Here is a 27,285-nt window from a genome sequence, read left to right as displayed (position 1 = left end):
TCTGTACATCCTGCTTTAAAGTTCCTGCATCATTGTCGCACTTTGCCGTCACTCATTGAAGTTTCACCGTACACATTACTTATGCGTCGATGAATTTCAGCCGCATTACACCCCTCAGCCTGAAGAAATCGAATTACCGCACGCACTTCACACTAGGCGGGAGATGCTATTGTTGTAGATATGTTTACCTGCTAGCTGCGTGTTCAGATCTAAACGAAGTAACCCGGCGTGATTGAAGGCCATACTAGAGACGCTGCGCAACACATATGCGCAAAGGTTCATCCGATTTTTACGCGGGTTTTTATTCCCCGACCGATCGGACCTTGAAAAAAAATAACCCTCGTATATCTGTATACTGCTTGTAGCTCATGGCTTTCTGTACAAATATTTAATGCCGCTGAAGTTGTGAAAACACAACATTAATTTTTTTCTCCCTAGATATAGGCGTAATAAATAACTGATGATAAGTTTACGTAGAAAAACTATCGCTATTTTGAATAATAATCATTTAAAATAATATTGTACGTTGGAGCTTATTCTTATATAAATTATTTATAGATAATTTTAGAAGAAGCAAAAAACGATTACATTTAGCGAACGATAACATAAAATTCTTATAACCAAAAAAAGTGTTTTTGCTATTTTTAATGATATGCAAGATTTTTATTAAAATAGTGTACTTAAAAACAGTAAACAGATATTATTTCATGTAATAATAACACAAAACAAATCACGTTGCATTATATATCGCAACTTCAGCTGTATACGGGTTAAGATTTAAAAAATTATAAATAGTGTAAATTATTGCAACGATTAAAAAAATGCTACTTATACGTTCCCTATTAAGAATTGTCTATCTGTGATTAAATTAAAAAGATTGTTTTGGTTTGCTACAATAATTAAGCAATTTGTCCTTTATTTTGGCAGTGTTTCTGCTATTTGAACTTCATAAAATTGTATTTTTTCAATTATTTTTGTAAATCTTTCCAAAAAAGTAGATATTTTATAGGATGTGATGTTTTCTGTAGAATGTGTTTATTTTTTTTTTAATTTTTGAGAAAGAAGAAAACTGATCTTTTAATTATTTGTATATACTATAGACTTAATTTTCTAAGCGTTTGGCACCATCGGTATTAATATATTTTTTGTATAAAATAATATTTCCACTTACCAAAAATTTTTAATATATGTATCAGAGCACTTTCGGAGTCAGCTTTCCATCATCAGGGATTATTTGAAGTTATTAATCTATATAACTTGTTATTCGTGTATATAACTTATGTGTAATTATAATTAAATTGTTAGGTTCATAATAGGCGATTGACACTTAATAAATTAAGTTAGCTTATAAAGATGACGTTACGTTTTTATTAACGTATAAATTATTTTATTAATCGACAATCGACGTAACAATTTTAACATCGATTTAATTATAATTATACATAAAAAATTATACGCACAAACATTAAATTAATAACTTCAAATAATTTCTGATGATGGAGAAATTACAGCAAAAGTGCTCAGATACTTATATTAAAAATTGTTGGTAAGTGGAAATATTATTTTTCACAAAAAATATTTTATACTCCTCTGAATGAATAAATCTTTTAGGCGATCCTTACTGTAATTTGCAGAAGCCAAATCATAAGTATAATATGCATACTCATTTTTTTTAAATTATGAATTTTAGGACATCCTACAGTCAAGGCTATACAGGCAAGCGGCAGAGCGTCAAGAAAATATTTCAAACTGGTACATGCTTTCAGCGTTGACCAATACTGGATGAAAGCGGCAGAGTGTTGCCGCACAGACGCTGTTTCTGTTTGATATTTTAGTTCACTCGTGAATGGCAAACAGTGAACATTTGAGACGAAAGTTTGATGGCTGCGGGTAGAATATAATAAATTCATTTAGTTATAAAAAAATTTGGTTTAGTTCTGTGTCGAATTCGTTTAGTTAATAGCGTCGAATAGCGAGCATTTGTGACAGAAAGTTATTTATAAAAGATCTGATATTAAATAAAGGATCTTAAAAATAATAAAGCAAGCGGAGAAGAGCAAACAGTTACAGAAATTTGGGACAATGCAGGAGAAATTAAGAAAGACATTAAGAAATCTTTGCATAATTCTCTGGTTAAAATTTGGGAATCCGAAAAACTTGCAGAACATTGGACGACCGCTGCTATTACACATCTTTTACACAAAAAAGGCGACAAGACAAATGCGGACAATTATCGTGGAATTTCGTTATTGGATTGTACATATAAAATGTTATCTAGAATTATTTATAATAGAATTAAGGACCGACTAGAAAGCGAGGTAGGCGATTACCAAGGTGGTTTTCGGCCTTGGCGCAGTTGTCGAGATCAAATTATTACTTTGAAATTACTTATAGATATTTATAATAGAAAGTAAAAACAGATGATTATTCTTTTATTGATTCAAAAAGCATACGATTGCATACATAGGCCTTCGATGTTAAAAATTCTGAGAAATCTCGGATCGGATCCTAAATCGGCAAATATGATGGGTTTAACATTGACAAATACAAAGTTTAAACTGAAGTTTCGTGGCTAATTTTCCGAACCTTTTTACATAAAATCCGGACTGAGACAAGGCGACGGACTTTCACCTTTATTATTAAATTGTGCACTAGAATTTCTGATACGCGAACGGTTTAAAATTCATCCAAAAAATATTCACATAGGATACAAAAGAGATAACTTAAATTTAAATCGCCAAGGATTTGCCGACGACTTAGCTTTATTAGCTAATAGTATCGGAAAAGCCAGAATACAAAAAAAGTATAGAAGAACTTGCAAATAAAATCGGACTTAAAATTTCTTACGAAAATACTAAAATGATGGCTATAGATCCTTTAGTTATTAACTCTGTTAATATTAACAGAAACAAAGTAGAACTTGTAGAAAAATTTAAATATCTTGGAGAGATCATTACTTTTAATCGTAACGAAAAACAAAATCGGACCGAAAGACTTAATAAATTATTTAAAGCGCTACAAGTAACCAAAAATACTTACAACAAAAAATCGCTTTCGATTAACACTAAAATTAGACGTTACAAAACTGCGGTTAAACCGGTAATTACTTACGCGAGCGAGACTTTATTTAGATTAAATCAGAAAAATAGAACCGAACCTTTGCTTAAAGTCGAACGTAGGATTCTTAGAACCCGCATAAACAAAAAATATAAACACGAAAATCGGTACAGATTATCGCCTAATAAATTTCTGTACGAAAACTTGGAATCCTTAAGCGATACTATGAAAAAGAAGCGAATTTCGTTCTGCGCACACTCGTTAAGATTACCGCAGGATAGGATTACTAAGAGAATTATCGATCGATTTTGGTCTTTAAAAAATCCGCCATTATGGATCAAAGAAATTAAAGAAGACATGCAAGAATTAAATTTGACTAAATTTTTTAATTAAATTTTTCGGATTTATTAAGATTTACTTAATAAATTCGAAAAATTAAAATATGTTATTAAAGATCCGAATACCGACTTTAAAGTAAGAACTTTTAATTATACAAGACTAAATATCGGGAGAAAGTAAAAGCTAAGATCTTAAAGGCCAAAAGATCGGCAAAAAAGACTTGAATTATTCTGACTAAAGTGGTCCTTTGCGGCCTTAAAAGTAAAAAAAAAAAAAAAGATCTGACCAATCTTGTGGCAAAGTAATAGAAAAGAGTACAAAAACAAAAATGTAATCGACAAATTGTGGGATGAAGTGGGAAAAGAATCCTATCCAGGTGAGTTTATTTATTTTTTATCTCTGTTATATTTACTATATATCGTACCGTTATTTCATCTACATTATTATTCGTCGTATAATTATGTACGAAATATATGTAATATTGTATACAGTGGATATACTCTATTAAAAATTCTGTACTACAGGCTAAGTTTTTGTCTAGTTAATTACCGTGCGTTCCTAAACGCTTAGTAAATTCATCTCTAATTGCAGATGCTACTTGGCCGAGTTGTTAATTCTATTTTCCCCTTCGGGTCTTCGGGCGGTCAGCAAATCGCCATCGCTATCGATCGTTCTTGTAACTTGGGTGTAATCGGCATCTTTTTCAGCATCTCTTGCACAAAATTGTGCAGAATGCACGCGTACTTAACATAAATACTTTCTCTTTCAGGCAACATCTATTTTGCAAGGAATCATTTACCGTAGCAAATTCCGAATGCGCTTCCTGGTAGAAGAAGGTCGATCGTTGAAGATTTTTTGCGGAGCGGTTAATTTCTTGGATATGGACGCATCAAATACGGCTTAAGCGGGTAAGCCTCATCGCCTATCAAAATATCAGATACGGCTACGGGAGACCCTGGTAAGATTTGTCGAGGAGGAACATTGAACTTTCTACTTTCCAAAAGCCGAAAGAGAGTCGATGCGATAGATGTACCCCCGTCGCTTTGCTTTCCTTTTCCACCGACTTATTTGTATCTGCTTTCCACTTTATCCGTATCTGCTACAGCTTGTAGAATAATAACGTAAGCGGTTGAAATATTCCGATCCGATATTCGGCGGGCATTTGATCTAACAACGCTTGCCGTCAGTCGATACTTGCAAATCGATTTGGGAATCTCCATCCCTTGTAGTAGCTGTGTTAACGCTCCAAATTTTTTGAGCCGTTTTCAAAAAATTTATGATGAATCGGTTTAGAGATATTAATTCAAAATACAGGCGATACACATACATACGTACATTTTCCAGAAATTTAGATGGCTTTTTTGCACTCGGCAAATCGTGAAACTTAAACGTTAACAAAAGGCCCGACATTAAAATTTAGGACAGATCCATAGTTTCCCTTTATAGTTGTAGCAGCAATAGATCTGTACTAGTCAGTCAGGGAATCAAAAATTATAGCGAGAACGCACTCAAAGATTTCAAAATGTCTCGTAAATCGTTAGTTTTAATTAATTTTATTTAATAATTAATCGACTGATGTTTGCGCAAAAAAAAAAATTGTTACAATTTAAATAAAATATCGGGAAGATTTTTTAAACGGTTTACAGTAATTTATTAAAACCGGCGATGGAAGCGTAGTATCGGTTATCGTAGTCATTTTGTTCTTTACATTCGTAAAATATACGCTAGGATAAGTTAAAATGTTTAATCGCTCTACACGATACCTGTAGATATTGTTCATGATATATTCATCATATTTATAGGCGCCAAATCTGACAACCGTATTTGTACCTTGAACATTTTTTTTGAGGAGCACAAAGAGATGATATATTTTAAACAGGAATTTATGTAAATATAATTCTAATGCTTATAAAAAATACTAGTCTGTTTTCTCGATGATTATTTTATTTTATTTTTTTAATGTTCCGGTGAAAATACATATTTTTTTATTAAATTGGAAGTTGTAACTGTAAAATAGAGCCGCGGTACGTACTCGTCAGGATCCAAAATTTAGAATCTTATCTAAAACGCTAATAATCCTTCGTTCAAAGAATCGTGTATTTTATTCACGTATCCGGTATCGATTGATTATTTGACCGTTAAAGTTAAGAGAAAAAAAAGTAACGCTATTCTTGGAGCGTTTCTTATGAACTAAATGTATCGTGATTTGTGGGAATCGCTTTGCCAAATTACATTTTAAGATATTTTGTTGTTATCCTAGAAAAAAGAAAGATTTTATTAATTTTTTTACGTTACAATATTTATGAATCGTTAAATAACAAAAAGAAGTTAATCGATCGTTATAATTCAGCTACGTGATTTTACTTGAATCCGAGCTAGTTTCATCTAGTATCAACTAAGGTAATTAATAGCGGATTTATTATCGAGTGTAATTATTATAGTAATATTTGGTCGGATAAAAATTTCGTATCTGCATCGCAACGTCGTATATGTTATTGTTTTTACTGAAGCAATATTTACTTTAACGATAACATGTCAGATTAAAATTTGATAAAATTTTCACGTTACTTTGCATTACATTTTTTAAGGTGCTTATTCTTAAACGACAAAAAATAACACGTTTAGAGTTAATATTAAAAAAAGTGAGACAAAAATGGTGTTAATTTCTGATTTCTGTATTGTTCTTTTAGATGAAAGAAACCGTTCTAGTTTTCTAATAATTTAATAACTTTTCTACATATAAATATTCTTTTTTCAAACATTTTAAATCGAAATACTTAATAATTTTATTTTTTAGTTTAATGTTTTAATGTTTATTCTACATTATGCATTTATTATTAAAAAAAGTGGACGAATGTTTTTATTATCGGTCATTAGAATTATGCGCCGTACTATTTATTTAAACGGCGAGTGCATTAGTAGAATCAAGTGTATTACTGACAGAACAAATTTGGCGATTACAAGATGAAGTGACAACAATGACATTATTGTTATCGCAATGAACATTAATTGTGATATTGTTTTCCAAACGGTTTTTATTTAAAATATTTTAAATAGTATCGAATAATATCATAAAAATAATCTTTTTTAATTACTGTAAGAAGTCGGTGTTCTTTGTTTCCTTCTACGGTATACTTGTAGAAGTATTCCTTCTAGTGCTGATAATCTTTTTTTTTACTTTTGAAAGAGAATGCGTAGAAAAATTGTTGTACTTGCAGTTATAATGTTAATCATATTTCTTCTGTTCTGTGTGATTATCGATAACGAATTAAATTCTTCTACAAATAACAGGTAATAATTTTACGTTTATTAATTTATTAAATCGGTAACATTATAAACGTGGAAAAAAGTTAAATAATGTTTGAAATTTACGAATACAGGATTTTCTAATTTCGTCTTAAAAAAATTACACAAATATCTGGTTTATTAAAAACTATATTCAATCTGTTACAAAATTATGAAAACACAAAATTATAGAACATTTTTAACTTTCTCCTGACGAAAACTAATCCATTAAAAATGTTACAATCGATTTAAAGTACCGATTACCGATTTTATTTTCGACCTTTGGATTGCTTCACGATGGATTGTCGATACGATTACAGTAAAAAGCGTTATTTGAAATTATCGGTTTCTTATCGCATTTGTACTATTTCAGGACGAGGTAGCCCGAGACTAAACAACCGTTCTTGAAAAAAATGTTATTAAACTCCAATAACCGGTCTTTAGTTAACCGATATTATTCAAATATTAAATTGTAGAAGAATTTATTTATCGGACTAAAATATTTACCGATATATAACCAAGCGATTGATTTCTATTTTGTTAAAGGACCGTTTCTTCTTTGTGTTATAAATTACATGTATGCACTTATAAAATGTTTCATGTTTCACTGAAAAACTAGTTATTAAGACTGTTGAAAATTCAACGTAAACAGATTATAGGATAACAGTTATTCTATTATTGTAATAATATCTAGTTTGTAATAATTTAGTAAAGTTGCAGATGAGAAAAAATTGTTTTTTCCTCAGAAAAAATGATACGTTTGGTGAATTTAAAAACCGATTTGTTCTAAACATTCTTGAGATTAATTCTAGCTATTCTTTCTCCTATTATTTGATTTATTTTCGATTTATTTGTTATATTATCAAAAGAAATGTAATTTAAAAAATGTTCTGCGTCGATCTGTTAAACCGTTAAAACATTACATAGATTCTAAAAAATTCAATCGTATGTTCTAAGATATCACAAGTTCTCCGGCGTAAAATTTTTTCAGCCCGGAGAAAAACACAAAGATGTTGCTTAAGAGCCGATCGGCTGCTTCCGACGAATCCGGATTCGGATGGCTGGTCTCCCCGTTCGGTACGTTACGGCTCAAAAGTACCTGGGAGTTATACTCGATGAGAATTTTCGGTTCAAGGAACATCTACAGTATGTAGCAAGCAAAAAAGGCCGCTGATGCTTTTTATGGAAGCCGTAGAGTCATTCATCCCGATCGGGGGTTGAATTACCGTACCGTGCGTATGCTTTACAAAGGTGTCAGTTATATGTTATATGTTATGCTATATGCTGCACCTGTCTGGGCTCACGGCTTGGCTTTTAGGTGTTACGCGGACATTCTGCTGCGGGCCTAGCGACTTCGGCGGTTGTAGAACATTTTCGCGGGAGGCAGTCTGTATTATAACCGGAGTCAAACCGATAGTATCTTGGCTAATGAGCGTAGGGAACGTTTCATTTCTAAGGTAAATAACCTATTGACGTCAGAACGAAAACAGGAGATTGAAGACCGGGGCCTTGCGTCTTGGCAGGTCAGGTGGGACGAATCCTTCACAGATTGCTACACGCACGGTATATTTTGTATGTCTAGTTTAGGTACGATTAGATGGGTTTCCCCGATCGGTATATCACACAGTTTCTCTCCAGGCATGGTCCTTTCGAGCGAGTTTGGCTAGGTTTCGTTTGATGGATTTGAGTCGATGCCCGGATTGTGGGACTGATAATACAACGGACTACGTCCTCTATGTCTGTCCGATATGACGTCGAACGTTCGCGAACTGTATGATAACTTTAGAGAATACATTCCTTTCTGGATCTCCGTATTATCCGGATGATCCGCGAGGAATGGTGTATAGGGACTGGTTTTCCTCGCGTCCTTGCGGTGTGTAGGTTTGCAGAGAGAGTTTAATCGAGGTATTTGATCGCGGTAGGATCCCGAGCGGCTAGGGTTCCGGCCTAGGCATTGGATCGGTCGGAAGTAGGCGGATTGGCATCGTGCCACGGTTATTTTGGTATTGTTTGTGGTTCGATTTGGGGCTTCCGCTGGTGGGGGTGGCCGCACCACCGGTGTACGGTAGCCATGCGACCGGGGGCGTGGCTTAGTTCCGCCGGTGGCAGTCCCTGATTGTGACTTGGTAATGCCGCGCGAGACTCAATGGTGGGACCGGGTGGGAGTGTCTTTCCTTTCGGGGGGTCAGGATGTAGTTATCTAATGGTTCTACATGCGACGTCGACGCGTTAGGTACGGTTTTTTGTAGGCTTTGCGAAATTTGTGTTTTGCGTACTACTTTTACAAATTATGCCGTTCATCCTTATAGGATGTTTTGTGTACAGGTTGGATTTGTGTTTTGTGCTAATAAGTTAGGGTATGACTCAAGGGTTTTTTAAAAAATATTTAAGTACTTATACTGGCGGGTAGCCTATAAGCTATCTCAGTCATTAGGTTAGTAGACGGTTGTTTTGTTTAACCACCCTTAGTGGGACTGGACTTGTACTGTATAATACTTTGAGTCGTTTTATTACTTACTTGTGTTGTTTTGTTCCTTTGATTAATATTTTGTTTCAGATATTTGTCGCTAGGTAGACATCTAGTTTGTCGATTTGTTGCTAACCTGTCATCGGCTCTTTGGTGGCTCTGGTTTGTTTATGTTAATACTTAGGTTTTTTGTTTTTGTTTTTTGAATACAAACAAAATGTCTGACAGGGGTAAGAGTAGGCAGATAAGACCTTCTGCTGACGTGTTATCCGAGGTTCAGCAAGATGATTTTTCGTCGTTGTCTGGTGATGAGGAGCTGAGGGCTGGACCGTCAGCGTCCCTGCTCGTGGGAATAAGGACTATGCGGTCCAGGATTTCCAGGGGATTATTGCGAGTGCTTGGAGCTCCGGTCCTCTTAAGAATTTTTAATGAACATCCAGCACTGCATGTGATAGAGAGTTCCAGTAGGACCAACAGAAAGGCCTAACGTGAGGCGGTTGAGAAAGAGTTAAAGGAACTTAAAATGATAATGACAATTTTGATGAACGGTTGCCACAGTTAGTGCGACCACAGCGATGGAGTGAAGTAGTTAAAGGAAAGCGTATTCATCGGGAGAATACCACGATGATGCTCCTCAAAGACTGTTTGGCGGAGAGTCGGCGAGTTCGAGTATCGATATCAGGCCATCGAATAAAGTACACTCGGGTTCAGAAGTACTTCGGGGAGTATCTTGATGACAAATTTCAATCCAAGAGGCACCTTCAATACGTTGCAAAAAAGGCTTGTAGTGCCTTTTTTGGGATCCGACTTGTAGCCGATCTGGATCGGGATCTCAATTTTATGACCCTAAGCATTCTGTACAAGAGCGGTACGAAGCAATTACGTCGTATGGTGCGCCAGTTTGGGCCGATAGGATGAAATATTGAGGGCCCAAGAACTACTATTATCGATGGTAACGGGTAGTTGCCGGATAGTTTCACAGGAAGCGGTCTTGGTGATCGTGAGAGTGAAACCGTTTGATATTCTAGCTGTTGAGAAATAGGAGCGGTATATTGCTAGGAAGTCGAGGCAGGCTAGATGGGATGAGACTATTAACGGGCAATGTACACACGATCTCTTCCCAGACATTAGAAGCTTGCGCGGTGCCTCATGAGTTTCTCGTAACACGTACGTAAATCGGTTTCTTACCGGTCACAGGGCCTTCAGGGGTAGATTCGGGTCTGTGCCCGCAGTGTGGGGCGCCGAATACGATTTGGAGCATACCGCAGTAATTTGTCGACTTTTCTTTCTTTTTCCTGTTTAGCCTCCGGTAACTACCGTTTAGATAATTCTTCAGAGGATGAATGAGGATGATATGTATGAATGTAAATGAAGTGTAGTCTTGTACATTCTCAGTTCGACCGATCCTAGTTCGACCAAAGAACACCGGTATCCACGATCTAGCATTCAAATCCATGTAAAAATAACTGGCTTTACTAGGACTTGAACGCTGGAACTCTCTGCTTCCAAATCAGCTGATTTGGAAAGACGCATTCACCACTAGACCAACCCGGTGGGTTAGTAATTTGTCGACTGGATACCGCCAGAGCAACGCTTGACATCAGTCAAAACCGAAAGGACTGGGCTGAACGGTCAACGGTTGCTGAATTTCTGCAATATGTGGCTAGTGAATCTAGGGTGCTGCTTGGTCTTGTTCCTGCGTACCGTGTTTTGTTACAATTTCTTGTTAGTGTTGTTTTTGTTTTGTTAGTGTTATATCGACTTTGGTTGTTTTGATATTGGTTTTATTTTTGCGTTTTTGTTTTTGTTTTGGTGTTTTTCCGCGTTTGTGTCGCACGTGAACTCGCTTTACCTTTCGGGTAGATAGGCGATTCAGTTCCTTCAACGACTATAGTTTTCAGTCTTGCTTGAGACTAGAGATGCGTTTTGTTAGTTTTAGTAATACTTGTACTTACACCGACGAGAATGTCGCTTGTGGCATTCGCATCGGTGGTATCCTGGGAAATGTCATATGCCAAGATGACCTCCAGTGAAGCCCATAAGGGCTAGGTACAAAGGGAAGGGGGTGGTTGTAGGATGTCTTCTCTTGGGGATCAGGATGTATATGGAAAAGTCAGTTGATTTTAGAGTAAACTATGTACGCTGTGCAAATGAATCGTATAAAAAACGATAAACATATTTTTTGTGAAAAAATCATTCAAACAGAATAGCTATTCTCAGTTTAGAATGACGTAAGCAGCAAATAACCCTATTTGAGTGCCGACAAAAGAAAAAGGCTCGTGCGATAACAAATTTTATACGCTAATATTTTTACCTTAAAATAATAATTTAATAACACGATTGCGAATAAATTTTTAAACGATTGTGCATCTGATAACACAATCCATGTGTTCACAATCGGTATCTGATTAATCGACTCTTGCAAATAGATTATTTATTCATAGGTTGTGATTTTGAGCAAGCCATTATAAAAATGGTTTTCCAATATTATTTTTCTTCGGTTTTTTAATACGTTTATCCTTTTCAGGATAATTTAATCTGATGCGATTAAATTAAAATCCATTATAAGTCAAACCAAGAATGTTTTTTACTCAGACCGCTTGCTATAGTTCTATCCTTATGTAAAGAGTTCATTGTGTAATAGAATAATTATTTTCTTTAAGGAGGTTATCAATAATATATAGTTTTTCATTCGGTGTATTTCTTAACGTCAAAGAAAGCGGTTCATCTTTTCTCGATTTAAAGCAGCTGAGTTATGCATCATTAAAAATCACTATTATCTGCAGTAAGAGCTACTTAATAGCTTGAAAAAATTCTAGAAACGCATTTCCATGCTGACAAAATAAGTTTTATTTTACATTTATGAATAGAGTTGAATATATTTCATCGTACTGATGGATGAATTTTATTTGTTTTAGGCAACATATTGTCGTCGGAAAAATTAAAACCAAAAAGCCAAAAAAATCATTGTTTTTCTTAAAAACTCATAAGTGTGGAAGTACAACGGTTCAAAACATTATAATGAGATTTGGTTTAAACCACGGATTATATTTTGTACTTCCGTATTCTGGAAATTATCTTGGAAATCCTCAACCGTTTGATCCTATTATGATTAATAAATTTACTATTCCGCAGAGTAAAAAGTTTGATATATTTGCACACCACACTCGGTACAATTATACCAGCGTAAAAAAAATAATGAAAGATAATGCAGCATTTGTTACTATATTACGCGATCCTGCAGATGTTACTGAATCTTTATTTAGTTATTATGGTAATTTCCTTAACCATGTCAACTCTAGTTTTGCAGATATTTTAAAAAATCCAAGAAAGGCGACTGTCTTAAAAAGGTATAAGTTTGGACGATATGGTAATAATCAAATGTTATTCGATTTAGGATTACACGAAAGCTTGTCGCCTTCTGTGAAACACGTTAATGATTATATTGAAAAGATCGATTATGAATTTGACCTTGTAATGATAGCCGAATACATGGAAGCGTCTATGGTTCTTTTTGCTAATTTAATGAGATGGTCTTTAGAAGATGTTGTATTTTTAAACTTAAATTCAAGAAATATTACGGCTCGAAAAATTCTTAACTTGTCGCAACGTAAAGTTTTGCATGAAGTTAATAATGCTGATTGGTTACTGTACAATTATTTTTTGAATAAATTTTACGACAGAATTAATGAATACGGGAAAGCAAAAATGCTGTTAGATGTGAGTAAATTAATCGCTTTAAATATAAAATTAAAAGCAGATTGTGTTGCCGCTGTTAATACACGAGGATATGCTAAAACAATTTCGTATAAAGCACGAAATAATGACTGGTTATGCGTTCATGCCACAAAAAATGAACTTGCTTTTACGAATGAAATACGTGCGATTCAAATAGAGCGACTGAAGGTTTTAAATAAACTTAAAATGTTTATGTATAATAATAAGACTGATATTTTCTGATAAATTACACTGATAGACAAAAAAAATTTAATGTTTCTTTAAGTGTGATACGATTTCTTGAATTGCTTTTTTGCGTACATTACAGATCTAAAAACAATTTTTCGTCTTTAAATGAAGCCCAAGCTGCACTTTCACATTAATTAACATCGAGTTAAAAATATTATCTTTTACCAACCAACTCTCTTATTTGAGGACCGACAAACATTCCTTCTTTAATTTTTCCTTCGGTTACATTCAGAAATGATGTACAAATATCAGGGACTATCCATCTTCATTGCTTTTACAAAATTTTTCATTAGTCCTAGCTTGATATGGAGAGGGGGTAAAAATATTTTTTTGGGTTAAACTAAGGGCTCGTGAATAATATTTTTCCCGTTTGGAGTTAAGTTGTTTTGTTTCTTCCATTCTTTGGTAAGATAATGTTTATCCCTAGCTCGGCTGTCCCCTTCGCAAAGAAAATACATGTACTTAGTATAGCCTAACCGCATGCCTAACAAAATAGCTATATTTTGTTAGGCATGCGGTTAGGCTAAAACATATTCCAGCTATGTTTTTATAATTTATTTTTCAAGAACATCTTTCATCACATCTTATGTCTCTTTCAAATTAATACCGTAAGCGATTGGTATCGAAGGACATTTGTTACTGTCGTGTAGTAGAACCGCTTTTAAACTATATTTGGACGAATCTATGAAAAGGCGGCAGTCCTCAGGTGTATGAACTTGTCCTAAGTGCGACATAAGCTCATCAATATTTGTGCAATAAACCAAATTATTTTCAGCTATAAAATACCGAGAAAGTTCTTTTAGTCGGCTTCGAAAACCAGAAATTTTTGTATTTTTTTGCAAGGTTGAAGTTCCAACCTTGCAGTCTTGATCCTATTAGTTCGTCTTGATTTTTTGATAAATTTAAATCCCTAATCGTGTCATTTAATTCACCTTGTGATATTATAAGATGTGGCTTATCGGAAGATAATTCAAAATCAAAATCATTGTTGACTTCATCAATACTCCCTGATTCTTCATTGCTGCTTTCGAAACATACATTCACAAATCAGGAAAGGAAATGGAATAATTTACTGTGTGTGTACTGTGAGGTACAGGCCTGATTCAAGAATGCAGTGAAGGATATTTTACAGTATGATTAGATTTTTTAGAAATTCCAGACACCTTGTTAAACAAAAGTAACAATCGGTTACATGATCCTTTGGTTCACGCCAAACCACAGGTATACCAAATGGCAAAGCCTTTCAGCCATTAACTGAAATATACACGACAATTATTGCATACTGTATGAGGAGCCCGTGTCTTATCCTGATCACTAATTTTACACTGAAAGTACAAATGAATGCTTTTTTAATTAAAGGTGTAATGTGTTTTCTATTGGATTTTACGATAAATTATCACATACATAACAAAAGGCATCCACATCATTTACACAATTTCGAGGCATTATGACACTCTACTGTTAATCTTAAGACGGTAATAACACTGAACAAAATTAATTCATTCCTAAATCCAGTGCTTAATACAAACAACACGGCTGTGTTTTCAGCTACATCTGTTGACCTGCACAGACATGATTAATCTTATCCATGTTCGCTCTTCAGTATTATATATGATGTCATAATATGTGACTATGATATGATTTAATTATTTGTCTAGTATTGTTTATTTATAGCTTACAAATTATGTTAACAAAATTAAACAATAAAAAATGGGCTAACAAAATACAATGTAGGAGCTTAAAATGCAACTATACGTCGAAAGATGAAAAAAATCCTTTAATTAAAATTTAAAAATTTTTCAAAAACGGTGGGTTATAGAAAGATTCTGAGTTCATATTCGTTTTCAACATCAATAAATGGATTAAAATCATGTATCACATGTTAGAAAACAAAAATTATGTTTATCAGTGTTATAAATATATTTTTTCTTATGTTATTTATTTTAGTGTTAAATTGTTTTTTTATACCTTTGACGTTTATGAAGTTGAGAATAAATTTATGTTAAAGATTGAAAAAGTGTAAAACAGTTCAAAACAATCAATAATTTGTAATTTAATTTTTAAAACATTGAAATAAGTATAGAATTGCTAATTATAAAATCAGTAAATTAACTGCTTATTAGTCTTGAGTTTAGGTTAGTTTTTATGTTTGCATAAGTCAATTGCACATTTCTGCTTGTTCTATGTCTGTTTTCTATTATTTTTAAGATTTAAAATAAGGATCATTTAACTATAAAATTAATTTAATGAATTTGTAAAAAGATGAGAAATAAAGATTAATCTACATACTTAAACACTCATTTTCATTATGCTTTTTCTTGTCAATGTCAACTTGATCAACTACAAGATTATTATAAGTATAAACATTAATTACTCTAGATTAGCAAACTATTTTTAGTTTTAATTAATTTTATTTTGTATGTTTTGATGGTTGATTTTTTTCTGCCGCAGCTTTTAATAACATTGTGTCTTCCTTATGATGAATGATTGAAGCTTTAAAACAAAAAATAAATTCCTTCTAATCGCAATAACCTATTTAAAGCATCTGAGGTACTGATCAGTTGCACTCTATGAACTGTACATGAGTTCCTGTGATGTACAGATAAAAGTGTCACTTATAGGACTGGATATCGCTTGTATTTCAGTAGGCGTGACATGTTGATTGTAACAGATTATTTGTTAAGAAAATAAGATAACAAGAGAACATTTCATACATTGCTTCTTTTACTAAAGAAACACACGCCAAGCTAGTAAGCTTGGCGTGTAATGTTTCTTATTCTTAGGAATGAATAGCTCTGTCATTTTCAGGGCTGACTTGTACTTCGTGTAGGGTGACCAACTTTTCAAAGACCCAACCTGGGACACATTCTTTCGATAATGAGTGTGAAGAACTAGAAAGGGGAACACACATGCACAGTGTAAAAGTCAATGAAACATATAATTTAATATGTTTCATTGACTGCTTATTAAAATTGTTTTATTTTGTGGACCTGAGACACGTCATCTTAAGTACAAATTTCTATTTTATTTTCCAATAATACTGCTGATTTACCTGCAGCTGTTAGAACATCTCTCTTTTCCTTTATGTAGAGGTAGAATTGAATGAATACATTCTAACTGAAAATTACCCCTAACTAGAAGTTCTGCTTTTATTAAGCTCATATTAAATTGGTTCCTCGTATCATTCTACTATGATGACTTCAAGCAAAATACCCTGTCTACAAAACTATTTGAACAGGAAATACTAAGAATTTTACTAATAAATTATGCTAGAATTTTGAACTTGTAATGATTAGTCTCCAGAACTGCAAAAATATCCATCCACTTTTTATGTACAGGATTCTCGTGATGTTTCAATTAAGTCCTTCGCATTTAGAAAGACTGTCAATGCATAAAATGTCCAACATGTTCAAAACTTGGAAGCACACTGAATGTCACCATATGTCACACTTGTTTTCAAGGAAAATGGTTGAAGCACACAAAGGTAGTTGGAACTATTGAAATCAAATTTTGTATCTAGATATGATAAGAGTTTTGGTTAAAAATTTGATGAAATGTTGTTTTATTTGGCATTCAATTTTTTTAGGTACATTTGTAAGTTTATTTGCAGTTAAGTAACCAAAAAAGGAACCATTTTTGTGTGAATGATCTTCTGCACAGCCTGCTCATAACATTGAACAACTCTGTTCGTGACTTCTCATTTTTTTGTGGCTTCTGATGGTCTCTTCAAATACTTTCAAAACATCTTGGAGAAACTGCATATAAATTTTTGTTTACTGAATCCAGAATGTAGTCAGTCTCATTTTGAACATATGTCCATATTAAATTTGGACAGTCTTCTTGTCTCATACTTTAAAAATATGAAACTATGGCAGGACAGCATTTTAACATCTTTTCTACAGCTGATAAGAGTTGAAGCCATCTTCTTGGGACATATCTTATGAGGCTATTCCCCCTATTTCAACAAAATTAAAAAAAAATCATGTAGAGCTTCTGTACCTTTAGCAGATATTGAAAAGCGATCAAATACTTTTAATACAAGAGCCTTGATATCACACAAAAGTGAATCACATCCTTTCTTGCAAGAGGGTTACACAATAGGTGTGCCGGACATTTGGCAGGTAAGATGTTTTTATTCTCTTTTTTTAAGAAGTTGGTACGTTGAGTGAAATTTTTCAAGATTTACATTTGCAGAGTCGGCTGAATATGCAGAAAGTTTAGAAATGTCAATATTGTGTTCGCTTAAAATACTCATAATCTTTTCTTTAATTTTTACTGCAGTTTCATTAAAATCTTAACAAAAATCAAGGAGTCTGTTGCATACACCATTTTTTACATCAAAGTACCTGAGGACTAGGCAAGATTTTTTTATTTCCATGTTTTGATGCATCGCTTGATGTAGTATAAAATGTATGGTCATTATTTAGATCTGAATGGATTAGTTATACACTAAATGGAGCCAATACATCTGTTACTAAACATGTTACATGTTTCTGCTTTTGTTCTCTAACAAGACACTTTAGTTGCAATTTCTGATTCAGGAAATATAAGTTTACTCAATTTTAGAGAAAAGTCTAGCAAACAATATGATAAAGCATGCTTATTAGTATGTCCATACTAGCTCAGCAGCAGCAATTTTTGACTGAGTGTTAGTTTCTTTATGAAAAACAAAGAATTTTTTATCGACTTAGAAGTTGATGCTCGTTTCATCCCTGTCTTATGTGATTCTGAGGTCATATGAGCTTTTACATCATTTTCTGTGCCATGCCCAACTCCAAATTTCTTTCTGCATATCGTGCAACGTGCTCTGTGAACATTGCTTACCTCTCTAATCCAACTATAAGTCTCTTGCCATATTTTATTGAAATAATATAGTCTTTTGGCTTTCTTCTTTAGTAGTGTCTTCTTCACATCCTTGTTTTTGTAGTTACTTTATTCTACTTCACTTTCTGATTCGCTTACAGGAATAACAATCAATGTTACTGATTAGAGTATGACAATGTTAATCGTTCAAAACGGCGATCAATGCTAGGCAGAGAACAACACATATGGTACTAGGTTATGGCGAGCGTTAATGTACAGAAAACAAAAAAGGTAGTTAATATCGGTGTGCATGCACCGGCTTGACGTCATAGGATACAAAGAGAAAGGAAGTGGAAATGAAATTCTGGAGCTGACCACACACTAGAAAGAGAGAGACAGGTATAGAGACTAACGTCTTAGATGCTATGCAGGATTTTTCATTTTTATAGCCTGTCAACCTTAAAAGACAGTATGAAAGTAAATAAGCTATATCTGTCGCCTTCTAATGCACGCATGTTTTCATTAGCTCTGTTGTTTTCTACTCGGGCGGCGTAGCCAATCGCTAAGTAGGTGGTGTGAATATTCACTCATTACAATTTCCAGTTCTACACACGCTATCCGAGAAAGTGAGAGAGAAACAATGCACGTGAAAATTGTATGTGCTACAGTAGCCTTTAATAGCAGTGTAGATATTTCACCGCTTGGAGATGTACCGTTCAAAACATGACATTAAATTAGTAGATGATTGCAGCTGCACACTTTAGTTACGAGCGTATAAATAGATTGCATGTGGCAACAGTATGCTCCATGAAAACAATACTGTCGTTTAAGTGTGAGACACACTATACATTCATCATTGAAAATCTAGAAGTGTCCCAGGAAGAGAGTACTCAGGACCAGGAAACTTGGAGCCAAACTCGGGACAGCGCCTGGTAAACCGAGACAGTTAGTTACCCTAGCATCATGTCAGTTCATATACAGTTTTTTTGGTTTGTAATATCCAAGATATAAACTGTGGTTTGTCATCAGTATAAGTTTATTAAATATGAAGGGTCAGCTTGGTGGGCTGTTAAAAAATTCATTTTTTATAAATAACCTCTTTAATTCAATGTTCTTGATTTTAATTTAATTTTTAAAAACTTTTTTTACGTATTAGATTTAGAACTTGAGTATTTGAAGTGATTTTATCTTTTTTTTTTAAATCAATAAAAAACTTAAACAATAAATAAAATAAATCGATCAATAATATTAAAATTGACAAATTTTAATATTTTTAATATTTTTAATATTAAAATTGACAAATTTTAATATTATTATTTTTTTAAAGTTTTATTGACTGCTGTCAATAAAATAGCCCCTTTCCAAAAAAAAAAGGAAAAACATTTATCCCTCCGTGAAAAAATCACTAGCAACATACTTTAAAACTAGTCTTGTCATCATAGGTCATCCAGTAATAGACTCTTTTTTTTTCTTTTTTTTTCCTCTACTCCCCTGGGCCGGACCGACTTGACGGTATTACGCCACCCAGAGGAGTGTCCGTTACTCTAATAGGCCCTCCCCGCCTACCGGCTATATACCGGCATGGCAGGTCAGGCCTACCGGTGGCTCTTTTGAGATTTTTTATTCTCTATTATGTCCTCTATGGAACCACATCATACCTACAAGTCGTGATGTACCCCCGGATCTTTTATAATACTCTCTTGTCCCTACAGCACACCCCAAGGAGTCCTCAGCGGATCATTGAAACCAGCACACCTAAGCATGCTGGCTCTCACCGCTGAGGCTGTCCACCCGACCTAACATACTAGAAACCCATACTTCTTTCATCTTCATTCTTCTGTTTTAGTACTGTCTTTATATAATCAGCAACCTTTCTCCAGTTCTCCTTACTGCTGAGCATGAAATCCACGGTCTCCTTCGGCGTTTTTCCATGAATACCCGCGTCGTGTCTTAGTCTTATCCATTTATTACATACTAAAAACGTATGCTCAGAATCATCGTCCTGTTCGCAGTACATGCACGTGGGTTCATTCCTTCTTCCCAACTTATGGAGATAACCATTGAAACACCCATGTCCCGTCAGGAACTGGGTGATCCAATAGTCAGTTTCTCTATGCCGCCTGTTAATCCATCCTGTTAATTCTGGAATTAAGGTTCTTGTCCATCCAGCCACTCCAGCCTTGTCGACTTGTAATAGACTGCCTTGTAATAGACTTGTCGAAGGATATTATAACTCCAGATAGAAACAAGATGACATGTGTGTAAAGGACCCTTGTCACTTAAAACTAAGACACTAAAAACACACCAAATTACATCAACACATTTAAAAATAGCATTCAGCACTTTTAAAGAAATGTCAGAAACAATCAAAATCAAGCACAGTCAGTTCTACGATACAAATAAACTTATTTCTGTTAAATTTTATCGCCTAGGTTTACCCTTCTTTATTCCATCATCATGTAGGCCTCAATATCTAACTCCATGGTGTCTGGGGTCTCGGAGATGGATTCTTCTGATCCTCCGCAGTAAATCATGGAGGATCTCCTGCTGCCGGCATCAGATGAACCTGGCTCTGATGGTGTGGTCAGCAGTGCATCAGAGTCGAGACTCGACTTTTACCGTGTGTACATTTCTCGGGTGATTTAGCTTCTATATCCTTAACGTTAGAGCCGGTTGAAGGCCCAATCCTTTGTGGAGAAGAAATCTTTTTTCAGTAACATCAGCTACCTTTTGTACGGTTTACGATTCGTTTCTTTAACTGGTATTTTCAGTTTGTAATTAATGATGCGTTCGACCATCTTGAGTAATGCTGGTGCCAGTTCATATATCATGTCTGTTTTAAAGGATGCTACTGTGGCGGGTGGAGCAACCCTACATTGCGTCGATCAGCATTCTGATCATTTCATATCGGGTGTTGTCTGGACCAGCGGCAGTGTTTGCTATTTTACTCGGAGCGTAATTGAATTTTTCATCATTGAAATCTTCATTATAATACAAATTAGCCGAGTATGAAACTATATATCGTTTTCAGTTACAGCTTTGTACTTTTTAAAATCATCATAATTTTCCGTTGCACCGACAACTTCATAGCGACTCGCAAATTTCTCAGCTATCTCAAAGACGAATCAAGGAGCTTTTCTCCATCCTTACTACAGATACCCTGGTGGTAGGATAATCCACCGAATACCGCTTTTACTTTACTCCATACCTTTGCCGAGCGATCTCTTCTGTTATTGAGAAGACATATTTTTACCGGACGGTTCTTTTTTTAATTAAAATAATTTTTTGGGCTCTAGCCCTACATTTATTAAATTTCCTTGCGTTAGGCTTTTTTTTAAATGTTAAAAGCGCTTTTGTTCTTCTTAATAGCTTCACGTAGAGCGTCCGACCACCAAGGAGCAGGTGGTCGTTGCATCATCTCTGAGGTCTCAGAAATGCCTTATTGCTGCAGCAGCTATGACATTTGTCACATGTTCAACACTGTTGATGTTTCCTGTTGGATTTGGATATGGACATCCTTTTTTTTCTTTTCTTCCCCCTTCTCTCCGCCGGCGGAACGATGCAGGCATTTGTGTAAGAGGAGGTGAAATCTTGCATAAGACATCCGGAGAGCCGTGTCATCCGATTCCTACCGACTAAACCAACCCCTCCTCATCAGCGCTTCCTGGAATTACCTTTGGGCATAACATCGGGGAGGGCAGGCACCCGCACAGGACAGAACAAACTCCCTCGACACAATAACACTCCCAACAAACAACTAACACACCAACTCACCCGGAGAGTGCACCGAATAACCGCCACACAGCCCCGCCCCACGAGCATTGCATGCCCGTATCGTGTTATCGCACACCGTGCCGCATAAGGTGCAACACACCCCACGCGGACGCAACCCGAGACCCGAACACGGGGGCGATGGAGACAGTCGACAAGCAACCCGGATTCCACTCCGACCACACAGTCACAACTTCCTCTATACAGCGACAAAAAAAAAACCCAAAAAAAACCCGAGATCACAACCGCTGCACAAAACGATCTTCTTCCTTAAGTTTTTCTTTCATGATCTTCCTAATAAATCCTGAGATACGCCCCACGACCGTTCATCGCTCGTCATTAAACGGACGACGTTATCTGACGTAATCAGGCCAACCTCCGAGAACAGGCTCCTCCTACTTGGCTCCCACCTGGGGCATTCGAATACTACGTCTTCTACCGACTCCAACTCCTCTTTACAGTAGAAACACTCACGCGTTGTCCTCCTCCTCCTGTCAAACAGGCAGGAGTTGAAACAATCCTGACCGATGAGGAAGTAGTCACCTTCTCCCCCTCCACTATCCACCCAGCCACCCACATCCGGTATTAGCCGCCTGGTCCAGTGGTCTTTACAGGTGGCATCCCACCTACTCTGCCCGCACCTCAACATCTGCCTAACCTCGCTCCTATTCCGGCCCCGGTACCTGTCACTTCTCTCCGTGCCACCAGATCCAAGGGTGAAATTCCGGTCAAAATGAATGCCGCCTCATACGACACCGTTCGATAAGCGGAGATGACGCGGATGAACATTCTCCTCACCCTCTCTAGCACGGCCTCCCATTTGGCTACTTGAAGCCCCTTCACCCAAGCCGGCACATCATACGAGACCGCTGAATCAACCGCAGAAGCCTGGAGCCTTCTGTGGGACTGGCGCGGCCCAGGATGTGGACATCCTTAGTGAAGCTAATCCAGTCGACTTTGCCAAGAACCTATCTCTTATGTACGGGATATAATTTAACGGGTGTATTTAATGACGCTGAGATTGAAAAGAGATCGCTTCCTTGTAACTCTTCAACTACTTTCCGATTCAATTTAGGCGCTACGGTAAAAGCTAAAACGATGCAAGGTGAAGAACCATCTCTGGTATTAAAGAAGGTTCCTTTACCGGTATTTAATAATACGAGATTTGAATTTAATAGAAAACCGGTCTATAGGTCTATACGCGGGGTTGAAGCGATTGAATCCCCAAAGAGGATTACGAGCATTGAAATCTTCCACAGTGATGACAGGAGAAGGGAATTGTTCTACTAGATTATATAACGTCTCTTCTCTCCGATCGAACTTAGTTAGATACACGCTGCATAAAGTTGTGTTGACTGGGAGGTGTATGCGTGTATTACATATACGCATATCCTTTACAAAGATGTCAGCGAAACTATTATGCTGTATGCTGCGCCTGTCTGGGATCTAAATGCTGTGAGTCCCTTTATGCAGTAGATTGTCGAATATAAAGATTTTGAATGATGTTTCTTCAAATTGTAGATTTTATCCGCAGTTATGGTAGATTAAATGATGAATTCTTCAAAAATGTAGATTATATGTATCCTGCCCGGAGAACCAAAAAAATATGTCGAGATAATATCCGCCTTGGTGTAGTACCTTAGTCGGGGTAATTACTCTGTGCTTTTACCGCCGGTTCAAATAATAAATAAATGTAGACGTTTATCACTTCATAATTAGATATGATCCTTTAATATTTGAATGAATAGTACAGGTTTACGTATAAGTGTATATAAATGTTTTTAATGATTCCACAAACGATACGTTGTTAAAGAATATATATTTTGTGAGTGTACGTCGAGTCCGTGAAGATTTGTAGAAGAAGGCTGGAAGACGACTAATTGAATGTAGTGTGTACGGAGCCGCTAAATCGTCAGGAGAGAAGTGCATCCGAAAGGAGGTGTGTTAACTGTATGCAACCGAGTGCAGCGAAGGAGCCGAGTGTGAACTGATAGAAAGACCTTTAAATTTTTAAATCCTTCTTAAATAAATTTTTAATAATGTGCACTAAGTCTGAACAACTATTAAAAATGTAATTTTCGTTTAAGAATATTATTTACTAAAAGTATATATAATTTAAATACAGTGAAACCTCCTCAAAACGTACGATTTCCCAAGTTCCAATATATTTTTATAGAAATTAACCTCTTCAAAACGGAAAACTCCGCAATACGAAAACGGAAGGGAAACAAAGATTTTACATTTAATTTTACGTATTAATCTTGTCCCGGAAAGGAGATTAAAAAAAATATTGTACGTTCCCACGATTTGCAAATACAGATCCAGTACTGTAACTGTTGTTTACAGCGGCGGCTCGTAACTAAACTTAGCGGGGGGTGCTGCTCCAGAAATTTTTTTTCTGGGCCTTTTCAAGTTCACGGTTAAAATTTTCTCTAAAATAAAAGTACCGAAATAAAAGGAATCAAACAAAATAGCTGGAAGCAGAATAATAATCTAATTCCACACTTTTATCACATTCAAGAATATCGTACACAGTTTTTAAGCACATTGCGCTTAAAATCCGTATTCCCCGTTTAACCGAATAAATAATAAAATTCCATACGGATAATATCTTTTTAGTATTATTAGATATTAACTTAGTAAATGTCCGCTTAAAATCACTACAGTACAACGGTGCTTAATTTAAACTTCTATGTACACAGAAACAAATACGTAATTAGTTTTTACTAATTACCTTCTCCTTCGCTCTTCCAACCTGTTTCTGGACAGATTTGGCAGTACTGATCAATACTGAAGAAACAAGTAAACCGCTTTCATATTCCTTCCACCGACTAAACTAGAAAAGGTAACGAACGAGGAACGATCCGTGGACATGCGTAGTAAAAAAAAACTGCCTTCCACCAGCACGCCTGGGTCGGCACAGCGGGAACTGCAGTGCTCTCTCTCCCTCGCAGCTCGCGTGTAAGTTCCTATGTGCGCATGCGTACAACAGCCAAACACCACGCCGCTGCAACTGTGAATCGCACAGTTCCGTGCCAAGATTTTTGTATATTTTCCATAAACTGAGGTACGGTTATTGACATTAGGTTTAAGGATTATATATTGTATAAGTATAAAGAAACAATTAAAGAAAAAAGGAGTTGTATTAAATATTATCGATAATATCGAGTGGTAATAGGGGGTGCTGAAGTTCTACAGTGCCTATACGCGAGCCGCCGCTGGTTGTTTATCTAATTATACGCCGTCACATTCTCGGCTCCAAACTTCAGGGCCATGAACACCGTGGTACGCAGCAGTATAGTTCCGTTTTGTCAAAATATATTTTAGAATATATGTTTATGTTATATATTTATAATGTATTATATATTTTTTAAAAGTAAATCGCTACAGTTTCGCGTTCTGTTTGTTTAAGTGTTGAGAGTTTCAGTACAGTACTTATTTGCCTTTATTTTTAGTGTAATCTAACGCTTTAAAACTGTAACTTAGTATTTTAGTTTTTCTTCTTTTAAAATTTTGCTCGTAATTATGCCGAGAAAAAATATTTTACGTTTAAAAGACGAATTAGATTTGATTAATTTAATTTCTAAAACGAACGTTAAAGAACTTAGTGAAAAGTTTAATCGTGGAAAAACACAAATTTACGACATTTTACTAGATAAAGATAAAATCAAGGAAGAATGGTCGAAGGGATGAAGGAATACTGATTGCAGACGGAAAACTAAAAGCAAAAATGAAGAAATAAATTCAAGTTTATTTAAACGGTTCACACACGCGAGATCAAAAATCTTCATATTTTGAGGCATATCCTGCAACAACAGACGAAAGAAATTGCAGCTAAGTTAAGAGTTACTACATTTAGCGCTTCTAAGGAAGAGGAAGACTAGAAAGATTTCGTTTGAGGTATTCTATTTCTTACAGTAAAATTTCAGCGAGGCTAAAGATGAAAACAAAGAAATAGTTATCGACTGGAAAAATAAAATTAAAGAAATAACCGCAGGTTACGAACCAAAATATATCGTGCGATAAAACCGATTAATTTTTTCGAGCTTTACCGAACCAAACACTGCGTTTCAAAAATGGAAAGTGTATTACTGCAAACTAGCGAAAGAAGAGTGGATTAAAAAAAAGTGTTCAGAGGTGGAAAGAGAAATGAACATTGATAAAATAGACGGAGCATACAGGAAAGTTAAGGAAAATTTTGGGGTACATAAATTGAAATCTAATAATGTGTTAAACAAAGATGGTACACTGATTTATAATACGGAAGGTAAAGTCGATAGGTGGGTGGAATATATTGAAGAGTTGTATGGAGGAAATGAATTAGAAAATGGTGTTATAGAGGAAGTTGAGGAAGTCGAAGAGGATGAAAGGCAGAAACAATACTGAGATCTGAATTTAAGAGAGCATTAAAAGATTTGATTGGCAGAAAGGCTCCTGGAATAGGCGGAATACTTGTAAAATACTTCGCAGTGCAGGTGAGGAAGCGATTGATAGATTATACAAACTGGTGTGTAATATTTATGAAAAAAGAGTGTTATACTCATGATACTAAAGAAATAGGAGCGGATAAATATGAAGAATACAGAACAATTAGCTTAACTAGCCGTGCATCAAAAATCTTAACTAGAGTTCTCTACAGAAGAATTGAGAGGAGAGTGAAAGAAGTGTTAGAAGAAGACCAATTTGGTTTCAGAAAAAGTATAGGGACAAGAAAAGCAATTTTAGGCCTCAAATTAATAGTAAAAGGAAGATTAAAGAAAAGCAAACCAACATACTTAGCGTTTATAGGCCTAGAAAAGGCATTCGATAACGTAGACTGGAATAACATTTTCAGCATTTTAAAAAAATTAGGGTTCAAATACAGAGATCGAAGAACAATTGCTAACATTTACAGGAACCAAACAGCAACAGTAATAATTGAAGAACATAAGAAAGGGAGTAATAAGAAAGGGAGTCCGACAAGGATGTTCCCTATCCCCGTTACTTTTTAATCTCTTCATAGAACTAGCAGTTAATGATGTTAAAGAACAATTTAGATTCGGAGTAACAGTACAAGGTGAATAGATAAAGATGCTACGATTTGCTGATGATATAGTAATTCTAGCCGAGAGTAAAAAGGATTTAGAAGAAACAATGAACGGCATAGATGAAGTCCTACGCAAGAGACTATCGCATGAAAATAAACAAGAACAAAACAAAAGTAATGAAATGTAGTAGAAATAACAAAGATGGACCACTGAATGTGAGAATAGGAGGAGAAAAGATTATGGAGGTAGAAGAATTTTGTTATTTGGGAAGTAGAATTACTAAAGATGGACGAAGCAGGGGCGATATAAAATGCCGAATAGCACAAGCTAAACGAGCCTTCAGTAAGAAATATAATTTGTTTACATCAAAAATTAATTTAAATGTCAGGAAAAGATTTTTGAAAGTGTATGTTTAGAGTGTCGCTTTATATGGAAGTGAAACTTGGACGATCGGAGTATCTGAGAAGAAAAGATTAGAAGCTTTTGAAATGCGGTGCTATAGGAGAATGTTAAAAATCAGACGGGTGGATAAAGTGACAAATGAAGAAGTGTTGCGGCAAATCGATGAAG

The 27,285-nt window shown here is 35.3% G+C and overlaps 2 protein-coding genes across 2 annotated transcripts in view; one reads left to right on the top strand and one right to left on the bottom strand.

The window, feature by feature from the left end:
- LOC142324663 (uncharacterized) overlaps positions 1 to 27,285 on the bottom strand; it is a 37,731-nt gene that overhangs the window by 9,293 nt on the left and 1,153 nt on the right. The window lies entirely within an intron of this gene.
- On the top strand, positions 9,366 to 13,108 carry LOC142325816 (galactosylceramide sulfotransferase-like). Its single transcript, XM_075367841.1, has 2 exons — positions 9,366 to 9,478; positions 12,067 to 13,108. The coding sequence occupies exons 1-2, from the start codon at positions 9,366 to 9,368 to the stop codon at positions 13,106 to 13,108; spliced, it is 1,155 nt and encodes a 384-aa protein (XP_075223956.1).

Source organism: Lycorma delicatula, chromosome 5 (assembly GCF_047948215.1).
Source record: "Lycorma delicatula isolate Av1 chromosome 5, ASM4794821v1, whole genome shotgun sequence".
Taxonomy (NCBI): Eukaryota; Metazoa; Arthropoda; class Insecta; order Hemiptera; family Fulgoridae; genus Lycorma; species Lycorma delicatula.
This window is presented reverse-complemented; position numbering and strand designations above follow the sequence as displayed.

Excerpts from the sequence above, each read along its gene's own strand:
- LOC142325816 (XM_075367841.1), top strand. The coding sequence starts at position 9,366 with ATGTCTGACAGGGGTAAGAGTAGGCAGATAAGACCTTCTGCTGACGTG. Across the intron at positions 9,479-12,066 it reads GAGGAGCTGAGGGCTGGACC|GCAACATATTGTCGTCGGAA; the intron begins GTCAGCGTCCCT and ends TATTTGTTTTAG.